We start from the raw sequence: 27,565 nt of genomic DNA, 5'->3' as shown, positions 1-27,565 counted from the left end.
TATTGCGGGAAAAGGCTCTGTCCTCCAAAATGAGTGCTGGTCCTACCACTGCAAGCAGATGCACAAATCTAAGCACCGTCTCGAAGCCTATTTGTGTCACTTTGTTAAAAAAAAAACTGGTTACACTTTTCTAACACGTGATGTTTTTCCATTTTCACAAGAAACCACACACTACCCGGGGTGTGTATTTTAGACCTTCATGGGTGACAAGGTGTGTTAGATATGTTTTTTTCACTGTGGTGTATTTACAAAAAAATGCTCATTTTTATGTTACATTATTTATTTTTACACAGGTTAGTCTATCTTGGGGAACATTTTAACGGCTCCATTCCTGAAATCCATCTTTACTACTTAAAATAACGCTGCTTCATTTCTTACCGACATTGCTGTTGGGAGGAGAATACGCAAACTTGTGTATACAGCACGGGTTGTAATCATTAGAGCGCAGTTGTACCGGTTCCTGAGGACCCAAACATGTGTTGCAAAAACGGGCACTGGGCGCTGTCTAATTTCATCGACAGCATCCCAAGTAGAGGCTGTGATTTAGTAGTTAAAGCATGTGATCTGAAGGTTTGGTATTCAGCATGTAATCTGTGTGATCTTGGGAAACCTTGCGCTGGAGAGGACAAGTTGTAAATTGTTAGCGCTCAGATCGGCTCGAGTATGGAGCACGGGACACAAAAAGGTTCCGCACGAATGATGTGTATTCATTTAGACAAGTTGGCGAAAGTTAGAAACCTTATGTGGAACATGTAGAATACATTTTACGTTTTCTCAAAGTAATATATTGCATATGGTGCTCATTTCCAAACGTGGTATGCTCGTTCCACAACAGCTCATATAACCGATTGCCTGTGTCAGTGTTTTATTTTGGGGCATAAACTTTTTTTTTGGTAAGAAGCAAAAATGTCATGTTTGCTGTATACCCAGGCCTTTTCTTGATTCTACCGCATGCTCCTTCCTTCCACCCCTACACTTCTGTCTTTGTCTTACTAACAGTTATTTTTCGATTCCTGCGTTCTCGCTGTTTTCCTGTGCTTCTCTTCCTCCGACTTTCTTCACTGTCTGCCTTTCTCAAGCCCGAAGTGAAAAATAAATTGGGTGCCTCTAAATGAGTGTCTATGCTCAGCACCTGCAACTGCCTGCACAAGTTAACCACCGGACTGTGTGGGGTTTGTGTTCCTTTTTACAGTGCTGCTTTTGTAGAAGTTGTGTGATTCTGCCAGTTTTACAACTGCATCTGTTCCTAAACTGTAGCTAAAACCCGTTGGAGAACAGTCTGTCAGGTCCAGAGAGTTGGCAGATTCACAAAGCCATTCACGGTTGTAAGTTCAACCTAAATGTGTAATGACTTAATTAACGTGTGCAAGGGTAAGTGTCATTCCTCGGCCAGGATACCCAGGGAAGTTTGTGAACACTCGCAAACGTGGGAGTTTGAGAGTATTCATAAACATTTTTCCAATCAATTTCCCCCCTAGAAAGAATCCTAGATTTGCTCATCACCCCAAAACTCTGAAACCTCCACTAGCTCCCAGTTCAGAAGAGATGCCAGTTAAAGTTCCTCATGCACGCCTACAAATACTTAAACAGCCAAGGACCGTCCTACTTAAACCAGCAACTGAAATTCCATCAGCCCTCAAGACACCTGCGTTCCACCTCACTTGCCCTCGCCCCACGCATCCGACGCAGTGCGAGGCGCTCCTTCTCCTACATCTCCGCCAAGACCTGGAACGACCTGCCCCTCTACCCCCGGACTGCACCCACTCTGGAAGTCTTCTAGAAGAAACTCAAGACCTGGCTTTTTGACTAAGCTCCGGCAGTCTCAGCACCCAGATACCCCTAGGGGTGATAGTTGCACTATTGATTGATTGACTCCTGTTGAGGGCAGGACTGAATCCCTTTACACAGAGGTAATGGGAAGGTAACATCCGCAGTTTGCGATGGTTAAGGGCAGGGATCTTCAAACAGGGGGTTGGGCGATTGGGGGGGGGGGGGGGGGGGAGCAGGCTCTAGCCAAAAAGAAGCATTATGCTGCTTCTCACACCACATGTTCTATGAAGAACGTCAATTGTGTATCCATCCTAAGCCTACTTCTTACCTTTTGACTTGCTAATGCATCACTTATGGCTGTACCATATGCTAGGACTGAAAAGCGGGGTAGCGGGTCGTTTTCTTTTCTGGGTCCTTTTGAGCTACGTTCAGAGCCTTCCGTAAAAAGTACCTGGCTATTCTCTCAGCCCTGGGCACCTTGTTTTCTGCGGCCCATCTATCATGCCCTATTTTCTATCTTCTAGTGCCTGGACACCCTCCATGGAGCTGTTTCAACTCTAAAGATATGCCACATAATTACACTCTACTCAATGCAACATAAATACACTTCACATACCACTCAGTACCACATAATTACAAGCCAAATAATTACACTACTTAATGCAACATAAATACACTCCACATAATACCACTCAGTGCCACATAATTACACACCACATAATTACACTCTACTCAATACAACATAAATACACTCCACATAATACTACTCCGTACCACGTAATAACACACCACATAATTACTCTACTCAATGCAATATAAATACACTCCACATAATACCACTCAGTACCACATAATTACACACCACGTAATTACACTCTACTAAATGCAACATAAATGCACTCCACTTAATACCACTCAGTACCACATAATCAGACTAACAATTACTCTATTCAATGCAACATAAATACACTCCACATAATACCACTCAGTGCGACATAGTTACACGCAAATGCCTTTTATTTATGTTTTTAAAATCAACACATAAATAAAAGGCAATGTCATTTACAATGCCAAAACTTAAACTCTTGTAAATGCGAGACCTATTGCATTGCAAATGCTTGTTGGAACTGTGAACAGCACAAAAATTAAGCGGCGTAGAAATTCAGAATATCATTTCTGCATCCCATACTTACTCACCTTAAACAAGGAGAGTGGATATGCACTATGCAATTAGAGGAGGTGTGCTTTCATATCCCTTATGTTTCAGGAGCACAAGCTTTCTCCTGTTTGCAAGAACTGCTATCAACACAAAGTACTTCCCTTATGTTAGAAGCAACCTTCATGAACATTCTGTAAGTTCATGGTGAATTTAACAACAATCATTTGTCGTAAAGGGATTTTAATCTATAAGAAAAAGTTCCAAAAGATATTTCATATGGTAAAGGAACTTCTTGAAGAACTAGATCTCCGTGCTAGGTCTAGAGGCTACATGTCACTTCTAGCTGGCTTCGTTGAGACCCTCAATCTCAACATCATATCTTGCGCCAGTGGTATCCAGCTCATTTTCTTGCTCTTAGCAGACCCCACCACCACAAAGAACATCTTCCACAACTGCATGAAGAATTTCGCAGACTGGATGAAGGCCAACTGTCTAAAGCTCAACACTGAGGAGACCGAGGTGCTGATCTTTGGCAACAACGCCTCCCCTTTTAACGACACCTGGTGGCCCGCCGAATTCAGACCTCCACTGACCGATCACGCCCCTAACCTCGGCATCATCCTGGACAACAAACTCTCTATGAAACAACAAATCCATGTCGTCTCCTCAGCCTGCTTACACTCTCCGCATGCTCCGAAGAATTTTTGAATGGCTTCCTATTGGCACGATAAACTCGCTCTCAAGTCCTAATCACCAGCCGACTGGACTACGGCAATGCACTGTATGTAGGAACCACTACCGAACTCGTGAGAAGGCTCCAGATGATTCAGAAGTCGGTGACAAGACTCCTCCTCATCCTGCCCAAAGGGACACACATGACCCCACACCCGAGGAACATGCACTGGAGGGGTGTGTGGAGTACATGTGAACTTCACCAGCTATCCATCCTACCACACTGGAGGCTTCTATAGAGTGCAGATATTCTCACCAGAGTATCTGACAATATGCTGCACTACAGCGTTGTATCTCTAAACTCAACTGATCGGCCCACAATACAGCCATTTAAAACTTGGAGATGAATGTATGATTATACTGAAGGAAATCGAGCATCTCTCTGCAACATCTGTAAAGAATTCAAGCAGAAGCAGTTCTGCAGTTGAGTGTCTGAAGAGGCAAGGGGGTCAAAGCATGCCCCAGTAAGATGTAGTCCTACCATGTCTTGTATACCTATCTCCATCTGACTTACAATTTGCTCTGTGGTGACATCAAAGTGGTCATGCAGCTATGCTGCCTTATTTTCCTCTGTGACCGATCCATCATTATTGCTTGCCTTCTCCGAGCAGGCATTCAGCAAAGTGATTGTGGGCAATGCATACGATGCTATATACTTGTCTTGTGTGAGCTACTCATCAGTGGAGCTGGTCTTCTGGGACATCATTGGGTGGATGTGGTCATTGTGTCAGATGCTGCATACTGACTTTCTGTGAGCTAGTCATCAGTGGGACTTATAAAGGTCAATTATGCAGCATCAGGTGCTAATCACCCAATTGTCCCACTGATAGCTTGTTTGCATATAGTTTCCTCCTGTGCTGCATACCTGCTTTATTGTTCGTTACCCATCTGTAGATAGAATGTGGATAATGCGTTGAACGGTGTATACTGATCTTCTCAAAACGTGGCATTGTAGCATGAATGAGGCATGTGCAACTCATGTTGCATCACTGTATTCTTTAAGGTAGGCTTTGATGGGTCAAATGGGTAATGCATATCTGATGTAGCAGACCTCTTCTTGTATCATTGGGCTCTCTTGAATTGCAGAAGCTTTTTTTTAATGTTTTTTTTTTTTCCATTGTCCCTGTTTTCGTATGGCTTAGGAGACCGCGGCAGCAGCTACTGCTGATCTTCTGCGACAGCAGGAAGAGTTGAACCGGAAAGCGGAAGAGCTCGATCGACGGGAGCGGGAGCTGCGGAACGCGAGCCTTGGAAATGCAGCAAGTACGATGCTATCTTCTGGCAACTGAAATTGATATTCCATTGTGTGGTAACAGGTGTCCGAGAGGGAGTCCGCTCAGTTATATTAATGTTGTAGAGTTTTCTGTTTCACATGCTGTGCCCAAAGTGTGGCCTTGCTGTGCTGTCCGAATTCAGGTACACTAACGGCCCGTTACAAGGACTCTATCGCAGACTGAGGTGTGACTTCTAAATGTTTTTGATGGATCATCAGTATTGTGAGTGTGATATGCACATAACTTGATTGTTAGACTGTGCCAACTGCTTCTGATAGCCGGCGCTGATGCTGGACGAATGATCAGCTAGTTGCAATACGGAGCTTATGTTGCCTGATGTATTTAGCGCTCATGTTCTCTGCCTGGAGCAGCTTGTAAAAAGATGGTTGCTATACTGTGTAGCATGAATACGAGAGAGCAAATGTCCCTGTTGAATATGCTTGGTGCTGCTCAACTAGGAGACACTTGGGAAATAACATTTATCAGCCGGTACAGTACGGTAAAGTGATCTCTCTGCATCCCTCACGTCACAGGTTTGTGGACTGGAGAGTTTTAACTCTTCATGAATTGAGTACCATCAAGTTGGGCATTACAATGGTCTGTTATTACTGTGCCGCCAATCCTTTGAGGTTGCATTGTCGGACATGAACATGTCTGATAGTGTTTCTTTTTGGTTTGCTTCACACTGCTTTCTTTTCCTACATAGTCGAGACATCTGCATTTTTTTGTGAGTTTTAGAACAAAGGTACTTCTGCAGGGATTCCCTGCTTACCCTACCACTGGGATATAAGCACAACCTTCTGATGGATACATCTGCCAGTGGATTCCTCACCTTGTGAATATCCCCTGCGCCAGCATTCCACTGAACTTTTTTTCCCCAGCTCTCTACGCTCAAGACTCCGTATGACGTCACTGGAGCCATAAGAGAGCCACGTCGGCGTGATGACGTCAGTTCCCTTTTTTCCACGCCGTCGACGCGCAACGGTTTTTCCAGCACTCTTCTGCTACTTTGTAGTCGTTTGGTGTTACTGTTGGAAAAAATTTGTCATGTCTTCGACAAGGAAGTCTGGTTTTAAACCCTGTAGGGAATGTGGGGGCCACATGTCTATGACAGACCCCATGATTGTTTGTAGTGCCTTTCATCCGACCACGACGTGGAAGATTGTTCCAGCTGCAGGAGGATGAATCCAAAGGCGTTGAAAGAAAGGGAGGCGAAGCTCTTCATGGCCAAGGCCAAAAAGGAGAAGAGAGGTAGGAAGAAGGAGAGATCGAAACCGGAGTCGTCGACTTCGCATTCTTCGAAGTCGAAGAAACACCATAAGAAGAGGAAGCATTCCTCTCGGCGCCGGTCTTCGAAGAGCAAGGCGTCGAGATCGACTTTGCCTCGACACCGAAGTAAGGGTATATCTTCTTCTCCTTCTAAGTCTCCTGGGGGATCTCCTTCTCCGAAGCGGGCTCCAGCGCAGTCCCCGGCGCAGTCACCGGCGCCGTCACCGGCGCCAGTGGAGTCTTCGGCTTCTGAGGCTGAGCAAGAGCAAGGAGAAGAGCCTTCTCTAGAGCCTGATGAGCCTGCGGCGCCTGTGGAGGATACTGCGGCGCCGGTACCAGGTACTCCGCAGACGGATTCGGGACCAGGCCATTATCCGCAGTTTTCGGCTCCGGGTATGGATTTGTCTCATTTTTTGAATACGATGTATGGAATCTTCCAACGGGCTGCCTTCCCATCCGGTGCACCTGCTGGTCCCGTGGGTCCTATGGCTTATACTCTGGGGGTGCCGCAGCATTACGCTCAGGCCCCGTTTATGCCCTTCCTGCCGATGGCGCCTTCGTGGCAGTTTCCGGCGCCGACTGGGGACCCATCTCGGCTTCGAATGGATCGACCTTCTTCGGAGCCTTCCTTGTTGCCGTCTACCTCGGCGCTGCGTCCGGCACCGCCGACCCCCGACTCCGGCGCCTCCGGCCTTGACACCTCTGGCTCCACCGACTCCGTGTACGGCGCCGGTGACGCCGGTTCCACGGATCCGCTCAAGAAGAGAGGCCCAAAGGGTCTTGGATGAAGAACGATATAGAGTGGAGGTGGAGGAAGGTGAGGTTGACACGTCCTCTGATGAGTTTGAAGGGATTCAGGAGGCTTGTGGCCTGGACACGACTCCGGAGTGGGAGCATTCTTCTACTAGGTCCTCTCCGCCGCAGGAACTGGCTCCCTATCATATGGTGATTAAAAAAGGCCGCAGAGCTGTTGGATTTGCAGTTGCCCTCTGCAGAGTATAAGCCTAACCTTTTGACGGAGGTGTTACACCCTCCTTCCTCGATAAGTGAGCCTTTGCTGCCTTTCAATGAGGCTATTTTGGAGCCAATTGTGGAAGTCTGGCGTAAGCCGCTATCTTCACCAGCGGTCTCTAGGCAGGTGGCAAGAAGATATAGGGTGGCTCCTGGGGATCCAGATTTTCTATCTTCGCACCCTTCGCCAGAAAGTCTAGTGGTGCAGGCGTCATGCTCGAAGCATGCTTCAGGGGCATTCCCTCAGACTCCTGCGGACAGGGAGTCCAAAAAGGTTGATCAAGCCGCTAAGAGAACCTTTTCATCTGGGAGCATGGAGCTTAAGTCCACTAATGCCACGTGCTTGCTAAGGCGCTATGTTCATGCTTTGATGGACTCGATGAAATCTTTAGCCCCTAAGCTGCCAGACGGTGATAAGGCGTCCTTTATGGAGGTGGTCGCAGATACTCAGGCCGCTGCGAGACAGGTGATTCAGTCAGGCCTTGATACGGCTGATTTGGTGGCGAGAATAATGGGGTCGTCTATAGCCGCTAGGAGGCAGGCGTGGCTTCGTTCCTCTGGCTTCTCTACGGACGTTCAGGCCACCTCGGTGGATTTGCCTTTTGACGGACAAAAACTTTTTGGTGAGAAGGCTGACTCTGCCCTACAGAGAATTAAGGAAAGTAGGGTAACTGCTAAATCTTTAGGTCTGCAGGCTCCTGCTAAAGGATTTGGACTTAAGAAGTTCAGGGGTTTCGGGAGGTCTTCGTTTCGCTCCTACCGGCAGCCTCAGCAGCAGCAGCAACAACAGCAGAATCCCCTCTACAGGTCCTATAGAGGGAGACAAAGAGGTCGGAGAGGTTCTGGCCGCAACCCCTCTTCATCTTCTGCCTCCTCTGTTCCCAATGAAGCTTCAGGGAAGCAGCCCTAGATCCCCCATCCTGGAACATGTAAGGCCTGTGGGGGGTCGGGTGTCCCCTTTCTGCGGGGTTGGAAATCTGTTACAATAGACCTTTGGTTTTTAAACCTCATGGAGACTGGGTACGCCCTTCCCTTTTGGGAGTTTCCTCCCCCTTACCCTCCTTGCCAAGGTTACTGCTCGGAAGACCATCTGCTTCTTCTGCAGAAGGAGGTGCTAGCTTTGCTTCAAAAAGATGCGATAGAGGTGGTTCCGGAGCAGGAAAGGGGTCAGGGATGCTACTCCCGGTATTTCCTGATTCCCAAGAAGGACGGCAGATTGCGTCCGATCCTGGACCTCAGAGTCTTGAACTTTTACCTGAAACAGGAGAAGTTCAAGATGCTGACCCTTGCACAGGTTCTTCAAGCGTTGCAGCAAGGAGACTGGATGGTGTCGCTCGACTTGCAGGACGCGTACTTCCATGTCCCAATCCTGAAGTCGCACAGGAAGTATCTCCGTTTTACGGTTGGGTCGCAACATTACCAGTTTGCGGTCCACCCGTTTGGTCTTACTACCGCACTTCGAGTCTTCACGAAGGTGATGGCAGTGGTAGCGGCCCATCTCAGGAGGTCGGGGATTCCGGTTTTCCCCTACCTGGACGACTGGCTTCTGAAGGCAGAGTCCCCAGAGATGGTGCAGCATCATCTGCAGGTTACATCTCAGCTGTTGTTCGAATTGGGTTTTTCGATAAACGTGCCCAAATCTCACCTGGTGCCCTCTCAACGCAACCTGTTCATAGGGGCGGTACTGGACACTACTGTGTGTCTAGCATTTCCTCTACCTCAAAGAATTCTCGACATTCAGGAGATGGTCCCTTTATTCCACAATGGAGCGGTTGTTCCAGTTCTGAAGGTCCTTCGCCTGCTCGGTCTGTTCGCTTCCTGCATTCAGTTGGTCAACCATGCACGCTGGCACATGAGGGCGCTCCAGTGGTGCCTCCGCAGACAGTGGTATCAGCACAACGGAGATCTCAGGGAGTCGATCAGGATCTCCAGAGAAGCTGCAGCGGATCTATCTTGGTGGAGCGTGGAGGGCAATCTGTCTCAAGGAAAGCCCTTCCATCTAACTCCATCGGTGGCCACAGTGATAACGGATGCCTCCACCTTAGGGTGGGGTGCTCATATGGGGGATCTGGAGATCAAGGGTCTTTGGTCTCCAGAGGAGAGGTTGCTTCACATCAACCTTTTGGAATTGCGGGCGATTCGTTTGGCACTCAAGGCCTTCCTCCCTTCGCGATCAGTCTGTTCAAGTCCTGACGGACAACACTACCGCGATGTGGTATGTCAACAAGCAGGGAGGAGTGGGGTCGCATTGTCTCTGCAGAGAGGCCCTGCGTCTTTGGTCCTGGGCTCAGGACCATCGGATTTTTCTGATGGCAAATCGTCTGGCCGGGGTGCTGAACGTGCGTGCGGACAGTCTCAGTCGGCAGTTCTCCGCCGACCACGAATGGAGGCTCCATCCGGAGGTGGTTCGTTACGTTTTTCGGACGTGGGGAACCCCTCGGGTGGACCTGTTCGCCACCCGCGAGAACGCGCACTGCCCGTCATTCTGCAGTCTCCAGTTTCCGATGCAGGGGGCGTTGGGGGACGCGATTCAGTTGAGTTGGGGCTCACAACTCCTTTACGCGTTTCCTCCCATACCCTTGATTCCTCGGGTTCTCAGGAAGATTCGCCAAGACCGGGCCCAAGTCATATTGATCGCCCCGGATTGGCCAAGAAGGGTGTGGTATACAGATCTTCTCCACCTCTCCTCGTGCCCTCTGCTCCGTCTCCCTCTGAGGGCAGACCTCCTCTCGCAGTCGGAGGGGCAGGTTCTACACCCCCACCTCCAGAGCTTACACCTTCATGCCTGGAGATTGAACGGGGCAACCTGAGTTCTTTCCTTCTCCCACCTGATGTGGTGGATGTTATTTTATCGGCCAGGCGACACTACACCAAGTCCATTTACTCCTACAGGTGGTCCAAGTTTGTAAAATGGTGTGGAGAGAGATCCATTGACCCTTTAAAAGCACATCTTTCTGAGGTGCTCCAGTTTGCCCTTTCCTTGGCTCAGCAGGGCTGTGCTGTGGCCACGGTCACGGGCTATCTATCAGCCTTATCGGCTTTTCTATGTCTACCTGATCAACCGTCATTATTTAAATCTCCGGTTGTACTGAGGTTTATCAAAGGCCTTACAAACCAGTTTCCACCTACTCCTTTTGTAATGCCACAGTGGGACCTTAATCTTGTCTTAACTTTTCTGATGAGGTCCCTGTTTGCGCCTCTTCATAGTTGTCCTATGAGGCTGTTGTCCTTTAAGACTGTCTTTCTTGTAGCCATAACCTCGGCAAGGAGGGCGAGTGAGCTTCAAGCTCTTAGTTCTAAACCCCCTTTTCTAACATTAAATGCTGAAAGGATGGTACTCAGGACCAGGGCCAGGGCTGCTTTCCTGCCCAAAGTCGTTACTCCACCTCCTCATCCCTCAAAGGAGGAGAATTAATGAAATAAAATTTATATTGCGCAACTAAAACCCGAAGGCATCAAGGCGCCTACAAAACAAATCAAAATCAGAAGGCAGAACACAACTACAAGTATGACCTCGCAAAAAGACGGGTTTTCAAAGCATTTCTAAATAGCTGTAGAGTGGGAAGGGACCTAAGTTCCAGTGGGAGATCATTCCACCACTTAGGTGCCAGAATGGAGAAGGCTTTGCCCCCCCATTTAGTTTTCCGGATACGGGGGACTAATAAGAGAAGTCTGTTGGAAGAGCGCAAGTTCCTGGAGGGGTTATAGAGAGAGAAAATAGATCCAACTCCGGAGGAGCTACCATTAGCTAAAGCCCTATAGGTCATGCACATGGTCTTAAACAGTATCCGGTCCTCTATAGGAAGCCAGTGTAACAGTTTTCTGGCAGAGGTAGCCGAGGCACGCCTGGGCAAATCCAGGACAAACCTAGCTGCTGCGTTCTGGGCCATTTGCAGGCGCTGCAGCAGACTTCTATTCAGTCCCGCATATAGCGCATTGCAATAGTCCAGCCGGGAGCCAATGAGAGCAACAGCAACTTGTTTCCTTGCCTGCTGCGAGAGATAGTGCCTAATTTTCCTCAGTATGTGTATAATGCCCCAACAGGTAGAGACAGTTCTATTAACTTGTTGACACATGTTGAGGGTGGAGTCGATCAAAACTCCTAGGTTCTTGGCCGACGAGGCGGGAACAGGACACGCTCCCAATGAGTCCGGCCATCAATCGGTTGACCATGCCTCTTCCTTTCCTCCAAACACCATCACCTCCGTCTTCTCCCCATTCAGTTTCAATGAATTGTGAATCATCCATTGGCCGACTGCCTCCATACAAGATCTAAAATTGGAGGCAGTCGAACTAACTGACTGGGAGAGAGAGACGAGGATCTGTGTGTCATCTGCATAGGAAACTACCTCCATCCCAAAAGATCTAATTAGTCTGGCAAGGGGGGTCACGTATATGTTAAGAAGGGTCGGACTTAATGCCGACCCCTGAGGGACCCCACATTGCACAGACATGGATGGAGATAGGAACTCCCCCCAACTTCACTCTTTGCTCTCTTTGGTCGAGGAAAGAGGTCAATAGACACAGGGCTGCTCCCTCAACCCCAATCTCCCTCAACCCCAATCTCCCTCAGACGAGATGATAAAACTGAGGGAGAGAGGGTATCAAAGGCTGCCGTGAGGTCCAGCAGGATCAGGAGGGCGGTCTGACCCCCGTCCACACGTGTGCGGATATTATCCAGCACTGTGGTGAGGGCCGACTCGGTGCTATGTTCCCTCCTGAAACCATGCTGGGAATAATCAAGGCAGCCTGAACTTTCTACAAAAGCTGCGAGATGTTTATTCAGATGAGTTTCTAACATCTTTGCAGGGGCAGGGAGCAGTGAAATGGGGCGAAAGTTCTTTAAGACCCCAGGATCAAGAGATGGTTTCTTGAGTAAAGGCTTCACTACCGACCTTTTCCATTGAGGGGGGAAAATACCATCCCTCATAGCCCTATTCATGATGTCAACGAAAGGGGGCAAGAGGGTTTCCCTGCATTGCTTAAGGATCTTAAGAGGACAGGTATCCAGTGGTGAGCCTGACTTGGTATTATTCAGGAGGATCTCTAAATCCTGCAAGGAGAGGGGAGGGAAGGATTCCAAACGTCCCAGAGAGGAATTCTCAGTAAAAGCAGTGGGAACCGGAGCCACATCCCCAAGTACAAGGGGCTCAGTTGTTAAAGTCCTCTGCAGCTCTAAAGCGGAATAAATGTCAGAGATCTTCGTCTGGAAAAAGACAGCTATGCTGTTACAGAGCTGCTGCGAAGCAGTAACAGGGTCCGGGGTTTGAAGGGACATAAGAGAGTCCACTATCCTGAAAAGCTCCTATGGGGAGGAGAGTGAGGAGGTAAGGGCCGTGAAATGTTCCTGTTTACCCCTTGTCACTTCCATCTTATATTTCCTCATCAGGGTTTTGTGGGCCTCCTTGTCCACCCGATCCCAGCTAGTATGCCATAGCTGCTCCCGTCTCCTAACTTCCTGTCTGAGAGATCTTAAATGCTCCGAAAACCAAGGGGCAGAAGGCTTTTTTCTCGCTGAGTAACATGCCCGGATAGGAGCCAACTCATCCAGCGCCTCAGTGACAGCCTTTTCAAATTGCGCGACCGCCACCTGGACATTCTCCTCATGAGGAATGGACAGGCTAGAAGCCCAAGGAGCAAAGGAACTATTAGTGATTTTCTTAAAATCCCTAAGTAGTTCCATTTTGCTCAGAACTTTTTCGTACCTGTCGACGGTCGAGCAAGACACCTCAAACGGGACAGCCAGATGATCGGACCATGAAAGGAAAAAGGGGTCCTTTACCACCAACCTCCCATCATTCGAAAAAATCCCATCTAGCGTATGACCCGCTCGATGGGTAGCACCTCTGACCAGTTGAGTCAGTCCACAGGCTGACATAACATCCAGCAGGGAAAGAGTATCAGTGGCCTCCAACAACTCTAGGTGATAGTTTAGGTCTCCCAGAACAGTTAAATTTTCGCGGCCAAAATAGGGTTCTAAAATATGGAGCAGCTGTTGTCCAAAGTCCCCTCTAGGACCGGGGGGACGATAAATCAGAATCCCATTAAAAGTGGTCTCATGAACACCTTTTAAAGAGAAATACAAGGCTTAAAAGTTATCCTTGGGGTCTGATAGAGGTAGGGTATGGCAATAGAAGCTGTCTTTGTACAAAATCGCTAAGCCTCCTGCCACATGACCCATTCTATCCTGCCGGGACAGGCAGTAGCCCACAGGGACCGCTTCAACAAGATCTGGACCAGAGGAGTCCTTTGCCCACGTCTCCGTGACAAAGACCCACGAGGGTTTCCTGTCCAGTACAAGCTCCTTAAAAGCAGTATTATTATTTATCAGCGAGCGGGCATTAATAAGAATACAGTCTTCACTCACCAGACTGATTCCTATATCAATATTGTGTCTTGACGATGGGGGAAGGATCGGATCCCCAGAACCTACCAATGAGCATCCACAGCCTAGAGGAAGTAGAAGATCATCCGGAGCGTTCTTGTGGGAACATGAGTCCGAATGGTTTCAGCCTGAGAAGGACGTGCCTAGTGATTGGGTCTATCATATCCGGAAAGTGATTAACTGTTTGTGATTAACCGCTTATTGTTCTATTTGTAATGGTTCTATTTTAAGTATTCATGAGTATTGTTTCTACCATTGGTAATGTTATGTATCATTATGTTTTGTCCTTAGATTGCCCCTGACGAAGGGACGCAACGGTCCCGAAATGCATTGGGCTACTTCTTTTTCTCTTGTGTACTGAAATGAATGTACTGGAATGCAATTCATTACTAATTTACATGTATTAGCTTCAAGACTGTTTTTACTGTGACATGTATTGTCTAAAAAGTGATGCTTATGAATATGTGTACAAACACTTCACATATATGAATCAATATATGTTTTGTCAATTCAATTGATTTGTTCGAGTATCATTGTTCAAGTGATCATCAATCAAGGGTCATAGTTACCCCCAGCACTGTGCGCAGTGGTAACTACCCCATGGTTAGTTATCTATCTCTATGACTTTTATGCTTGAATGACAGCAAGCATACCGCTGCAGCACCTTAGTCAGTAAGAATCAAAACAAAGTTCAAGTTTGAATTAAATAGGTGTGCGCTGCCCCCTTGTCACTTATCTAGAATATCTAAAGGACATAGGATTCCCCCTGCGATGACCAGACGGCTGGCCGGCCAGCCGGCCAGCCCGTCCTCAGCGCGGACGGGCGCAGACGGGCTGGACTCTGGCGTGACTCCGGCGTCACTGTGGCGCACAAGCTGCACGCAAACGCAGCGCGCCATGATGTCCAGTTAAAATAGGGCTCTGTCCGGACCACCTGACTGCTAGAGCGCAGAGTGAGGAGAGAGCTTCCCTAGAACCCACCCAAGATGGCGCCCAGTACTTGCAGAACGCGAAGGTCAGAGCCGCCAAATAGCGGTGAGGGGCACGATTATAGTGCGGCAATGCGGAGGGTGAGTAAAAGCAAGGAGAAGCAGTAGACAAAACTAAAAACAAAATAAAAAACAAAACGGGATAATTAAAATCGCTGAGGCGTCTTAATGCAAGCGCATCGCGCAGTAGTGTGGAGCCTAATGGGTTGTTCCTACCTCAAGCCGTGCTTATAAGAGTAATGCCCAGGAACTGCCTCTATCCAGTCCACCTGACTGCTAGAGCGCAGAGTGAGGAGAGAGCTTCCCTAGAACCCACCCAAGATGGCGCCCAGTACTTGCAGAACGCGAAGGTCAGAGCCGCCAAATAGCGGTGAGGGGCACGATTATAGTGCGGCAATGCGGAGGGTGAGTAAAAGCAAGGAGAAGCAGTAGACAAAACTAAAAACAAAATAAAAGACAAAACGGGATAATTAAAATCGTTAAGGCGTCTTAATGCAAGCGCATCGCGCAGTAGTGTGGAGCCTGTGGAGGAAAGGCTTCATCGCCTGGACCCAAAGAGAGCTATAAGCTTTTACTTGGACAGAACGAAGGACTTTAGTCTGGATGATCAGCTCTTCGTGGGTTATGTTGGACATTCCAAAGGAAGAGCGGTGCACAAGCGCACTCTATCAAGATGGATCATCCTTGCCATCAAGATCTGCTATGCCCTGCCTGGTAAGGTTCGTACTGAGAGTATTAGGGCTCATTCAACTAGAGCTAAATCATCTACATCTGCTTTGGCCCGGGGTGTTCCTGTGGCGGATATTTGTAAAGCCGCGACTTGGGCCTCCCTCCATACTTTCGCAAAGCATTATTGCTTGGACTCTGAGATGAGGAGGGAGGGCCACTTCGCGCGCTCTGTTTTTCAAGACTTTCTGGTATAGGAAGGTGGACACCCTCCTCCGGGAGTGGGCACTGTTGTGGGAATCTATTCACAAGGTGAGGAATCCACTGGCAGATGAATCCATCAGAAGAACAAGTTACTTACCTTCGGTAACGCTTTTTCTGGTGGATACAGTATCTGCCTGTGGATTCCTCACTGGGCCACCCGCCTCCCCGTTGTCCACCTGCATGCCTATTGGGCCGTTATTTCCATACACTATGGGATTCGGTTGCATAAGTACTGCTCATAGTCCCTAAGGAGGCCCGGACAATACTCTCAGACTTTTACAGAACGGAGAGAAATGCAGCAAAGTTCCCCATCAGATGTGGGCTTGACATGACCGACTCGCTAGGTAGATCGATTTCATCGTGTGTGGCCTTAAGGGTCCATGCCTGGCTGAGAACATCTGTTTTTTCAGGGATGTCCGGGCTTCCCTCAACGGCATACCATTTGATGGCTGTCGCTCTTTGGAGACAAGGCAGATACAGCGCTAGAGCGCTTCAAAGACTGCAGAGCTACGGCCAGGTCCTTGGACTGGTCTGTGGCCCCTCGTTAACTCTAAACCGCCTTGTGGCTACGGAAGGGATCTCCAACCAAGTCCATACCCTTCCAAATAATCACGGCCAACAGGTTTCCAGCATTTTCATGGCCGATGTCGTCTTTCCCAGAGACCACTTGGGACAGGCGGTCAGTCCGCATCCCCCACCCCCTATCAGCCACTAACTCCAAGCATCTTTAGTCTGCCCTCAGACCATCATAAGCACAAGTGGGAGACAAGATACGCCATCTCCTCCCCCATTGGCGGTCAATAACATCAGACCATTGGGTACTACAGACAGTCCAAAGGGAATACTCCCTTCCCTTTGTGAACACCAACCCACCCATGCCACCCACTTACATTTGGCTTACAGAGGACCATCTCTTCTTGCTCTGTCAAGAAGTGCAGGCTCTCTTAGCCAAGGGAGCCATATAGAGGATGCCTGCATCAGAAGGTAGGTCATAGTTGCTATTCCCTGTACTTTTTGGTTCCAAATAAGGACAGAGGACTTCATCCTGTCCTAAAGCTGCGTCTTCTCAACCTCTTCTTGAACTAAAAATTTAAAATGCTCATGCTCGCTCGAGTTTTGTCTGCACTAGATCAGGGAGACTGGTTGGTAGCACTGGACTTGCAGGTTGCTTATTTCCACATCGCCTTTTTGTCAGCCCACAGATGCCATCTGCGGTTCACGGTGGGCCACAAGCAGTTTGTTTGCTGTGCTACCTTTCAGCCTTACCATTGCCCCTCGGGTGTTCACCAAGGTAATGGCAGTGGTGGCAGCTCTTCTGTGGAGGTCTGGGATTTCAGTCTTCCCCCTACCTAGACAACTGGTTGTTGAAGGCAGGCTTGCCCCAAACAGATGCCACCCACCTTTAGACTACGGCGAACCTCCTGCACTCAGGGTTAACTATCAACGTGCCGAAGTCACGTTTATTTCACTCTTAGACACTCCCTTTCATCTGAACCGTTTTGGACAAAGTGTAGATTCTGGCCTATTCTCCTGATCAGGGAGTCCAGGCTATGATACAGATGTTTCAGTATCTATCCTGGATTTCGGGTGAGACTGACACCGACAGTGGGGCTCCTGGCCTCCTGCATCCTGCTTGTGACACATGCCCGCTGGCATATGTGGGCTCTGTAGTGAAAACTGAAGGCCCAGGGGGTGCAGCATCAGGGAAATTGCTGCGACACGGTCCCAATCTCAGAGGGACGGCAAAAGACCAACAGTGGTGGCTAACAAACCACAAGTGGGTCAGTGGCAGGCCCCTCTCCAACCGGAGCGATCTGTAGTGACCGATGCGCAACTTCTGGGCTGTGGTGGCCATTGGGGTTAGGTAAAGATTAAAGGACTCTGGTCTCCAGTGGAGTCCGAGCTTCACTTAAACCTGTTGGAGCTTCAGGCGATTCACTTTCTTTTAAGGCATTTCTTCCTTCGATCAAGGGAAGGCTGGTGCAGGTGTTCAGACATCATCACCGCCATATGGTACTGCAACAAAAAGGTCGGTGGGGTCGTAGATCCTTTGTCAAGAGTCTTTGCGGTGGTGCAAGGCCTCTTTCAGCAGTGGGATGAGCCATGGCTAAATCTGCTCTAGCCTCCTGTATGTTTTCCACCAATACCACTCTTGCCCAGAGTTCTTAAGAAGATCAGGAATGACCTGGTCCAAGTCATTCTTGCGGCTCTGAATTAGGCACAGAGTCTGGTATCTTGAGCTGTTGAGCAAGACCATATGCTCTCCAGTCAGGTTGCCTCTTTGGGAGGATCTTCTGTCGCAGCAACATGGCAGGGTTCTGCACTCGAAGCTACGCACCCTCCACCTGCATGCGCGGAGATTGAGAGGTGACAATTGACAGCTTTAGACCTTACTCCTCAAGTCTGCAATGTTATTCTGGCAGCCAGGCATCCCTCCACCAAGTCGGTATCTGCCTGCCGTTAAGAGAAATGTGTGTCCTGTTGGGCTTCCCACAATGTTGACCCCCCCCCCCCAATCTGTACCTCTCTCACGAGTTCTGTTGTTTGTATTGTGTTTGGCCCAGCAGGGCTATGCTTTGGACACAGTTAAGGGTTATCTGTCTAGTATCTCGGCATTCTTGCGGTTACCAGATCAGCCTTCCCTCCAATTCACCTGTTGTGGCTAGGCTCCTTAAAGGCCTGTAGCATATATTTCCACCTACGCCCTTTAACATGCCTCAGTGGGACTTCAACCTAGTCCTTACCTTTCTCATGTGTGCACCATTTGAACCTCTGCACGATTGCCCTCTTAGGCTTTTGACCATAAAAACTTCCTTTTTAGTGGCCATAACATTGGCTAGAAGTGTCAACGAACTGCAGACACTCTGTGCACCCTCCTTTTCCCCTAACAAGCTGGTTTTCCAGACCCATGCCTCCTTCCTTCCAAAGGCTGTGACTCCATTCCATGTAGGTCAGAACATCACCCTGCTTACTTTCTTTGCTCCACCTCATCCCTCCAGATAAGAGGAGACACTTCATTGCCTGGACCCAAAGAGAGCCTTGTTCTACCTTCACCATAGAAGAGCTCTGGGTGGACTATCAACTCTTTATGGGCTATGTGGGAGCAAAAAAAGGAAAGCTGTACATAAGACGATCATCTCACGATGGATTGTCCTGTGCATTAAGATCTGCTACATATTGGCCAAGGAACAGCCCCCTGAGGGCTTGCATTCTAACTCTACCAGAGACAAAGCTGTTACCACTGAGTTAGCGTGTGGCGTTCCTCTCCTGGACAGCTGCCTGGCAGCGACGTGGGCATCATTACACACATTCATAAAACTTTAAGTCGGGTCCTTCATGATGGCCATTTTGCTCATTCGGTCCTGCATGTCTTTTTGGTTTAATCGCATTTGCAGACCCCCCTCCAGGGAGGTATTGCTTGGGTATCTATTCAGAGGTAAGGAATCTGCAGCTAGAAGTTGTGCACGCGTGCTGATACTATTGTTTCTTCTGTCCTTCCCAATGCAGGTTTTTTTTAAATATATAGTACCCCTGGCGCAAACCTTTACCTTGGAGCCTCCCTGTTCCTTTCTGTTTTGCAACTATACGTGCATGTTTGCTAATTAGCCTAATAAGTATTACCTGTTGAGACATTGTTTGTTACACATATTCACTACCCAGGTCTCAATTGGGTATACGCGTATACTCCTGTAGCCTGATCTCTCCACTTATTATTGTAACTTGCCATCAGTTGAAGCATATTGGCAAGGTAGGTTCTGGTATTGCTGGGATCATCTGAATCCGTTCCACTGAAATTTGAGGGTATAGTTTTTGCAGCAGTAACACTTGCTATATTCCAAACTGCAAAAATATGGGTACTAAAAAATCCATCTACAACTGTGTTTTGATTGTATATAAAAAAGAAAAATGTAGAGACGTTTTATTTCATAGAAATGAAAGAAGTCAGGACATGACATTTAATGTAATGGAAAAATAACACACAAGTGTCCTTAGGTGAGATTTAGAGATTTTAGATAAGTAAAGGTCACTGTTTAGGCGTAATATCCTCAATCAGCGTTTGAGGAAATGCCTTTGTCAGAGCTTACATTTATTTTCTAACTTTGCTTCATTGAACAACTTAATTTTTTTTACATTCTAACAGTCTTAATTTAAAAAACAAATCTTTCCATTTTAAAACACATGCAAGTAAATTCTGCCTTTACAATAACAATATTGTAGTTGCATCAATTTCTTTGTTTTCATTCTAAAAACAATGGGAACAAGTGCGTGTGTCTATAATACCCATTTTGTACAGATCACTGGTCCTCGGAATAGCTCTGCGCTGACTGGTCATCCTGTCCTCTAGCCATTCATGTGTATCATTTTTTTGCTGGACTTTGATCTGACCGGACAAAAGTCCATATGTGTCCCAGTCTCAGAAAGGTGTCTCTGCTTTCACCTTAACCACCACTGGCAGTGCTGCCTGCTACCGGGATAAAAATGACTGGCTGTTTAATGCGGTGGGCAACTTTACAAGCCAGTCCCTGTGAGCATACCTGTAGAATAGCCCTGTTCTCAGGTATAGGGGTATTTTATCAGCTGGGCTTTTAGGCCACAGGTGAATTAATAGGCAGCTAACTTGGACATAGCACCCATTTTCGTTAACCAGGGCAACTTAGAGCTGTGTATGTGCCTTACAGCGGCAGCCCTAGCGACCCTGGCCTGGGTATTGGCCAGGGCTGCACTTACCTCCATATCTTTAGGACACCACATTTCCAGTCCTGGGGTTTTCTATTAACATTTATGTTAACAGTTGGTTCTGTGGAAACAACCGATTATTTGATTCCCCAAGTGCTTTAAGCTGTGAAGTTAAACTGTAAGACTAGAAATAAGGTGTCTTGATGACCTGAAACTAAATGACAACCATCATCTAGTATTTCATTGACTAAAACACATGCAGACTGAATACTGCATAGTGTACTCTATGACGACATTCTCAATTGTATCAGAACACTTGTAATAGTCTCTGATTTTGTTGGGGATCTTATTACATCAGGTTTTGGGTTCTAGCACAACTAATGTTGCCACCTTTTGCAAATCTACATAAAGGGGCTAAATGTAGGTGAGAAACAGTAGTTTCACGGATGGAATGCCTTGTGAGTCTGTGCCAACCCACAAAAGGATATGTTTAAGGGTATTCACCACCTAGTCTCCAATCTCTTCCCACATTTAAAAGGTTGATCATTTACCCCTGACAGGGTGGGTGGGTGGGTGAGTGGGTGAGAGAGAGAGTGAACACACAGAAAAGAGAGACAACGAACACATTAGAGTATTGCACAAATCATGACTCCTGGCTCCTTGTCTAAATGGTAGTTTTCTCTTTATTTAGGGTTTTCATCCACGTTACAAACACGCAGCCAACACATTTCACCTTAAAAAGGCTTCCATCAGGGCAATAGAGAGAGATAAAATAGGCTCATGTTAGTCTCCCAATAGTAATACTGGAAGTGTCTCCTGCCACAATAGTAATACTAGAAGTGTCTGGATGTGTATTTCAATAATAGTTAATGGTAGAATGAACCCCAAGCCATGACTTTCTTGTTAAGTGTTCCTTCTGATTTGCAGCGAGGCAGAACAACTGGCCCCCATTGCCGTCCTTCTGTCCAGTACAGCCGTGCTTCTATCAGGACATCCCATTGGAGATCCCGTTACAGTGTCAGAAGACTATGAATACCATGTACTACCTCTGGCTTTGTGAGTACGGCCCCCGAAACGTCAATCATATCCATCAAAGCAACAGATACTGAAGTACTCTATGGCGTTTTATTTCTCTCTAACAAACTGCTCTTCTTTTTGTACCTCTGCAGTTAGCACAGGAACGCTGCTGATGAATTTCATAGCCACAATGGCGTGGTTCTGCGTGGAATCTTCTGTTGGATCAGACTTTGGCCTTTCTATCCTCTGGGTTCTCCTGTTCACTCCTTGCTCCTTTCTCTGCTGGTACAGGCCATTGTACAAGGCCATCCGGTACGTATCCCCAAACATCAGAGACCGCGTCAAACTAACCGCTATACCCTCAAATTATCTAGACTAGGACACAAGTTTCTGTCTAGCATTCTAATATGTGTTATTGTTTAAGGTCCATGTTTATTAGCGTCTCTGTCCTAGCAGAGAAAGGACTGACAGGTTACTATTTAGGTGTGCTTTTCCTCGTATTGGAATGGCAGAGCAGTGACGCAGGGCTAGAATATGGTGCATTGAGAGAATGTATGGATCCAACTGCATGAAAAGCATGGGTGCTGCAGGACTGGGGTGCATTGGCTGAGCTGTGTGATCTAACACTAGAATAGCAGTGGATGTTGAAAGGTGCATTCATAGATATGTGTGCGGATGACCATCTAGAATTACCTCTTGTGTGTTGGTAGATTGCTGTGTGATATTAGGGACTGCTGCCAGTTCACCACCGTCTTGACCCACTGCTAATCTGCTCTGGGACTCACAGTTCTACCACCTAATCCTGACTGGCAGCAGTTCTAATTAGATCACACAGCTCTGCCAATGCATAAAGATGATTTATGCATACATTTGACTCAAGTGACCAATAAATGTGTGCCACATTGTGGCAGCCCTATAAACTACCATTTAGCAATAATCGCAAAACAACTTGTGCGCAATCAGTACCTGTGGATGTACATACATCTGCACCAACATGCTTATCTTGTCTACGCTTTTTCTGTGTATCTTTCAGCACTCTGAGCCGCATGCTGCTTCGCAGTGTCCTTTGCCATGTCCAGTAGGGTAAACTTGTCCCTTATCTCCAAGGCACCCACATCTTGAAAGTGCACAGCCTGTGGGTTGATTTTGCTCATTGGACCAATACGACTTGCTTATGCATCTCAATGAAGATAAATGTCAGAAGTAGCTAAGACTTGTGCTCAGGGAATTGCCGATGGTTCATCAATACTCTGACAGGATTGTGACCCTAAGGGTGTGAACAGCACTCAGTAAGGGTTTAGCTGTTTATCATAGTCTTGGCCATTATATCTGTTTAGCATATGCCTTAATCTGTCCCTGAATAACCGGCCCGTTGTGACTACATCTCAGTTGCAAGCCCTCCGTAGTCTTCGGATAATTATACACTTGATTAAGGATGTTCCCTTTTCTGTTGCTTCTGTTCTGAAAGCTGTCCTGCTTATCACAGTTTTCCTATATTTCCAGGGGCTTCAAATACTTGGAGATTATTGCTCATTATTAAGCATAAGGCAAGATGCCTGTTAGCTGGTCTTATGCATAATGGTATCCGGCAGTGATGTAGAAACTCGTGATAGGCAGGGAATGAAAGAAAAACATAGCCAACTCCATCTTCTGTGGGGTAAAAGAAGAGTCCTTCAGACAAAATAGCCTCCAGGTTCTTCTATTTTATTGGACACTATTCTAGACCCACCTGCATCTTGGAGCATCTTTTGCAATTTCAACCATTGGACTACCTTCACCATTAGCTATTTTGGTGGAGATTCCTCTTTCTCTCCGGAACACAGTCTCTGGTGTAAGAAATGTACTTCATTTCTACAAAGCTCAGTGACCTCTTCCTGGTGAATGAGATTGTTCCTCATGGTCCTTCAAAAGCGATGTTCCACCTGAAACTACAAGAGGGCACTCACTCCTATCCTCCACCTAGCCACTTAGGTCTTGGAGTGGCCAGTGACACGTGTATTAAACTTTTTTCTTTCTTTACACAGATATTTAGTATGCCTTCTAACCTATATATCAAGCATTTTTTACCACTAATCATCTTCTGTGACACTTGGGGCCCTATTACACTGTGAGTCGGAAAGCGTCCGACCTCCGGTTTGAAGCTTTCCGACTCACATCATCTGTTTCACTTCCGACCGCCTAATTACAATCTAGGTGGTCGAAAGTGAAACTGGCTGGTCATTCCGGCTGGATTCCGACAGGCTCCAGGAGCCCGTCGGCCGATCGGAGACCGCAACGTAATCCCATATGACGCCATTTCCGCCTTCGGGATTACGATGCTCGGTTTACAACAGGCTTTCTATGCCAGGCTTTTTGACATGGAAAGCCTGTCTGAAAGCTAGTTTGGGGGCCCCAAGCAGGGCCCCATTCACCTTGCGGCCTCCGGTTGGTGCCCCCCTCCTTGAGGTGCCTGCCATGTGGTGCAGTAATTAACAGAATCTCCTATTTCTCTATGGGAGCTTGTGTCATGGCCGGTTTACGGCCGCAGCAAAAGCTCCCATAGAAAAATGAGAGTATGCAACTGCACCATGTATGGTCGCATTGTAATTGCTTCATCGGAACCGCCGCACGAGGTTGGTGGGTCCCGAAACCGCGACGGTGTTGGTCAGAGGCAACTCCGACTGACATCGTAATCAAGCCCTTGGTGATTTTTTGGGGACCGCCGGTTCGTATCATTATTGTTAAGATTAGCCACTTCCCTCACATAAGCTAGAGAACATACACGTCTGTATAACCCGTTTCTGTACCTCCATCTGGGTGTGTTATTGTAGACTTCCATGACCGTGTGGACATGTATTTTGGATCTTTTCAAATACTGTACATAATAACTAACTGGGGATGTAGAGGAATTATTGTATCCCCTCCCTGTCAAGGTCATAGGCGCGTAAAAAGAACATGTGAGCATGTAACTACCATGAAAAACTAAACATGAGAATACGTATCAGTGGTGATAGTGCAAGTATTTAGGGTGCCATTAGTCCTAATGAAAGCCCATTAATGTGTCTGCACACTTGTGATGACTGAAACATGTTAACTATTTTTAGATGCTGAGGCAGGTAACGTGTACTAAGTTACATCCGCTTCTAGTTTTTGCTTTACATTTTGTAAAGGATAGGTGAACTCTATAATAAAAGTCCAGTCCGGCCGTGAATAAAAGTATATCAATTTAACCTACCTGAATACAACTTTAACAGTTACTCAGACAGCAACCATTTACAGAATTAAAATACTCCCATATTAACTTTACCAAAAACTCTCCACAGACTCCAAGAGCTCAGGATGAGTCCACTTAGCATCATTCATGCTGGCGAGGAAGCAGATCCGATGATGAAGTATGCTTTCTAATGTATGGCTGAGGGTGGGTACGTTCCTTTTTAAGTACCTCCTTAATATTGGGAAATGCACGTTTGGCATTCCAGGGACATGAATTCGTTCTTACCATCCAACAGGTTTTTTTCTGTCATTGCCAAGTTTCCCAGAGCCCACAAGTTTCGAAGATAGTGACTGCATTCAATTTATTCAGATAAAAAAATGCATGGGCTGGTACCATTCATGCACCTTCTTGTTAAATACCAAAATCGCACATAATACGCACAAAAGGTGATGGAGAAATGCTTGCAAAAAGTCTAACCATTGGCAACCGCTCAGGGTAGCATTCCAACTCATTGTTTTTCACCCATGGTGCAACTCATGACAAAGGCCTGCCTTATACAGACCAGTACCATGTCTACTCCTCATGGGAACAATCCACCCCAAAGTGCCAATGGTTAGTCTATTTGCAAGCATTCCTCCTGTCATTGTTTGTGTGTTTCAGGTCCACCACAGACCCATGCATACCTTGCTCGTGGCATTCAGTGTCAAGATACAGGTTAAACAGATAACTGGACAGGGTACGGGAGGAGGCAAAAGAAGAAAAATTGAGGACAAAAAAACCCCCAGTGTTAGCATCAAGTTAACTTATGATACTCCTACATCTGATTCAGTCAGAGACGTCTAGATAATCATTTAACACCAGTATACCAATACGTTGCCACAATAACCTCAAGATAAATAAGTTCAATCCTAAAATGGTTTGTTTCTAAAAGGAAGCTGGAAAGGGAGTTTGGAGGATAAACAGCCAAGAAAAATCGAAGTTGTGAACGAATACGCTTATCCTGAGATTACCCATTTGAGAAATGACCAGACATATAGGTGTTAATGTCTTATTGCATACATCTAGGATACATCCGATGTATCTATATTGTGGGCTTGGTTAGTTGGAGTGCATGGTTGTGATGTAGTGCCTGTGGTAACTTGTGCATGAGCTTCAGGGATGTGCTCTGAACTGGTCTTTGATCCGATGATACGCCTGTACATGCATATGTTATGAAAATAAGTAGTGTGTGTAGGAAAGTACCCTCTTTGACATGTTCAACACCGCTTTTTGCCTGGTATTTGATGTAATTTTGACAGAAGTGCACTGGGGTCATGCTATCCAGGTCCCCAGTGCCAGATCTCAATCCCTAAAACTGTATAATTGTTCCCATAATTGGCAATTCCTTTAGCACCCCTTAAAAGTCACTAATAAATGGGACCCCTGGTACATCGAGCTAGGAGGCTAAAGGGGGTCCCTAAGGGCTGCAGCATGAATTGTGCCACCCTAAGGGACCCCTCAGTACACTCACGCAAACAGCCATTGCAGGCTACGGACATGGTGCAGAGAAAAGTGAAGACACAGCAAGGCACACCTCCTGTGTCCCATGCCAGCTGACACTGCATGTAATAGTAGGAAGTCACCCCTACAGCAGGCCTTACAGTCCAAAGGCAGGGTGCATTATATTACATGTGCGGACATATCTGCATGCGCAGATATGCCCCAGTGATGTCCATGTTGATTCTTGGACTTTGCCAGTGAACAGGGAAGCCATCTTTAGTATATGTACTGGGCAGTGGTGATTATGTGTTCCCCCAGCTCCATGATGGCTTGACTGAAACTAAAGATTTTTGGTATCAAACCTATCATATTAATAAGCCCACACCGATTCCAGTGAAGGATTTATCAATACATGCACCTAGAGGGCACCGTAGAGTTGCACCTGAAAACCTACCAACTACTAGTGTACTGGCTGCTGACTGGTGTAGACCCGCCTGCCACCACAGACAGGTTTCTGACCCCCTACAGGTGAAAGACTCTGCCACCTTTCATATGCGACCAAGACCCCCCCCCCCCCCCTGCTGAAATGCCACTCCCCTGCCCTAGGTCCATTTGACATCAGGACAGGCGGGATAATTAGCTCATCAGGAGGCGTGCTCCCATCAGGCCAGTTCACACCCCTAAGGTGGGCTACCTGATGTGAACACGAAAATGAGAATTTCACCATCTTGGTTTTTGGTAGAATTGGGCACAGTGGGTCAAGATTATGCCCACTTCCCACAGGAAGTGGTCATATACTATGTGTACTCACCCTAACGGTTAGGAGCCCATTGGCTACTGCCTGGCACTACCTAATGCATCTAAATTGAATAGTTAGAAGGCACCCCTGATGCAAGGAACTCCGATTCGACTGATCCAGAAGAAGAGGACAAAGAAGAGCCATGAGTCAACGAGAACTGAAGACTACAGTGGACTTTTGGTGCTAAACCCTGCCTGCCTGCACCAGCCTTGAAAATCATGACAAAGTGTACTCCCCTGCGGTATGCAGGCACCAAAGAAGCAGAGTCCAGTTTACCATGTTGCCACTCCCCAGCCAGCCCGATGAATCTGCTTCCCAGGAAGAGGCACCTGTGACCCTGAAGGTCGGATCTGTCCCACCACCGAGTGAGAGGACACCAGGACCGACTGGAGCTCAAATACCTGGGGTACTGGACCCCTTGCAGCAACCAAGACCTGTTTAAGTCTAGTCCGAACGCTACAGCAACGAGTCCGAGCAGCTGTCTGGGGGCGTCTGCACCACAGAGACCCACTTTTAGAGTAGCCAAGCTGTCCTGATTTCTGCACCTGCAACCAGCAAGACCAACAACCCCGAGGACCTTGGATGCACAGAGCCCAGTCAACCAACCTAACAGCCCGGGTACCGACAAACTGGCTGTGCCCGCTTGCTCCCAAGACCTTTGTGACCCGAGACCCCCGTTGGGAGCTTCTGGACTTGAACCTAAGTCTGACCTCTGCAGCATGTGTCTAGGTGGCTCCCTTCTTTCCACTGGCGTAGCGCGCAAAGCTACCGACCCGACCAGCACCTCTTCACTTAGACTTCCCACGGCAGGTAACGAGTAACGTCTGGTGGTATTTTGGACCTTAGCCACCCCCCCTCCCCAAGTCTCAAGGAGGCCCCAG

At 47.4% G+C, this 27,565-nt stretch overlaps 1 protein-coding gene across 2 annotated transcripts in view; it reads left to right on the top strand.

The window, feature by feature from the left end:
• SCAMP3 (secretory carrier membrane protein 3) overlaps nt 1–27,565 on the top strand; it is a 93,046-nt gene that overhangs the window by 43,371 nt on the left and 22,110 nt on the right. For both annotated transcript variants that reach the window (XM_085638496.1, XM_085638497.1), the window contains exons 4-6: nt 4,804–4,924; nt 21,124–21,252; nt 21,366–21,525. In XM_085638496.1, coding sequence (XP_085494622.1) covers nt 4,804–4,924; nt 21,124–21,252; nt 21,366–21,525 — 410 coding nt within the window. The remainder of the gene's footprint in view (nt 1–4,803; nt 4,925–21,123; nt 21,253–21,365; nt 21,526–27,565) is intronic.

This window comes from Triturus cristatus, chromosome 12 (assembly GCF_964204655.1).
Source record: "Triturus cristatus chromosome 12, aTriCri1.1, whole genome shotgun sequence".
NCBI classification, from domain to species: domain Eukaryota; kingdom Metazoa; phylum Chordata; class Amphibia; order Caudata; family Salamandridae; genus Triturus; species Triturus cristatus.
Note: the sequence above shows the minus strand (reverse complement) of the source record. Positions and strands in the feature narration are given on the sequence as shown.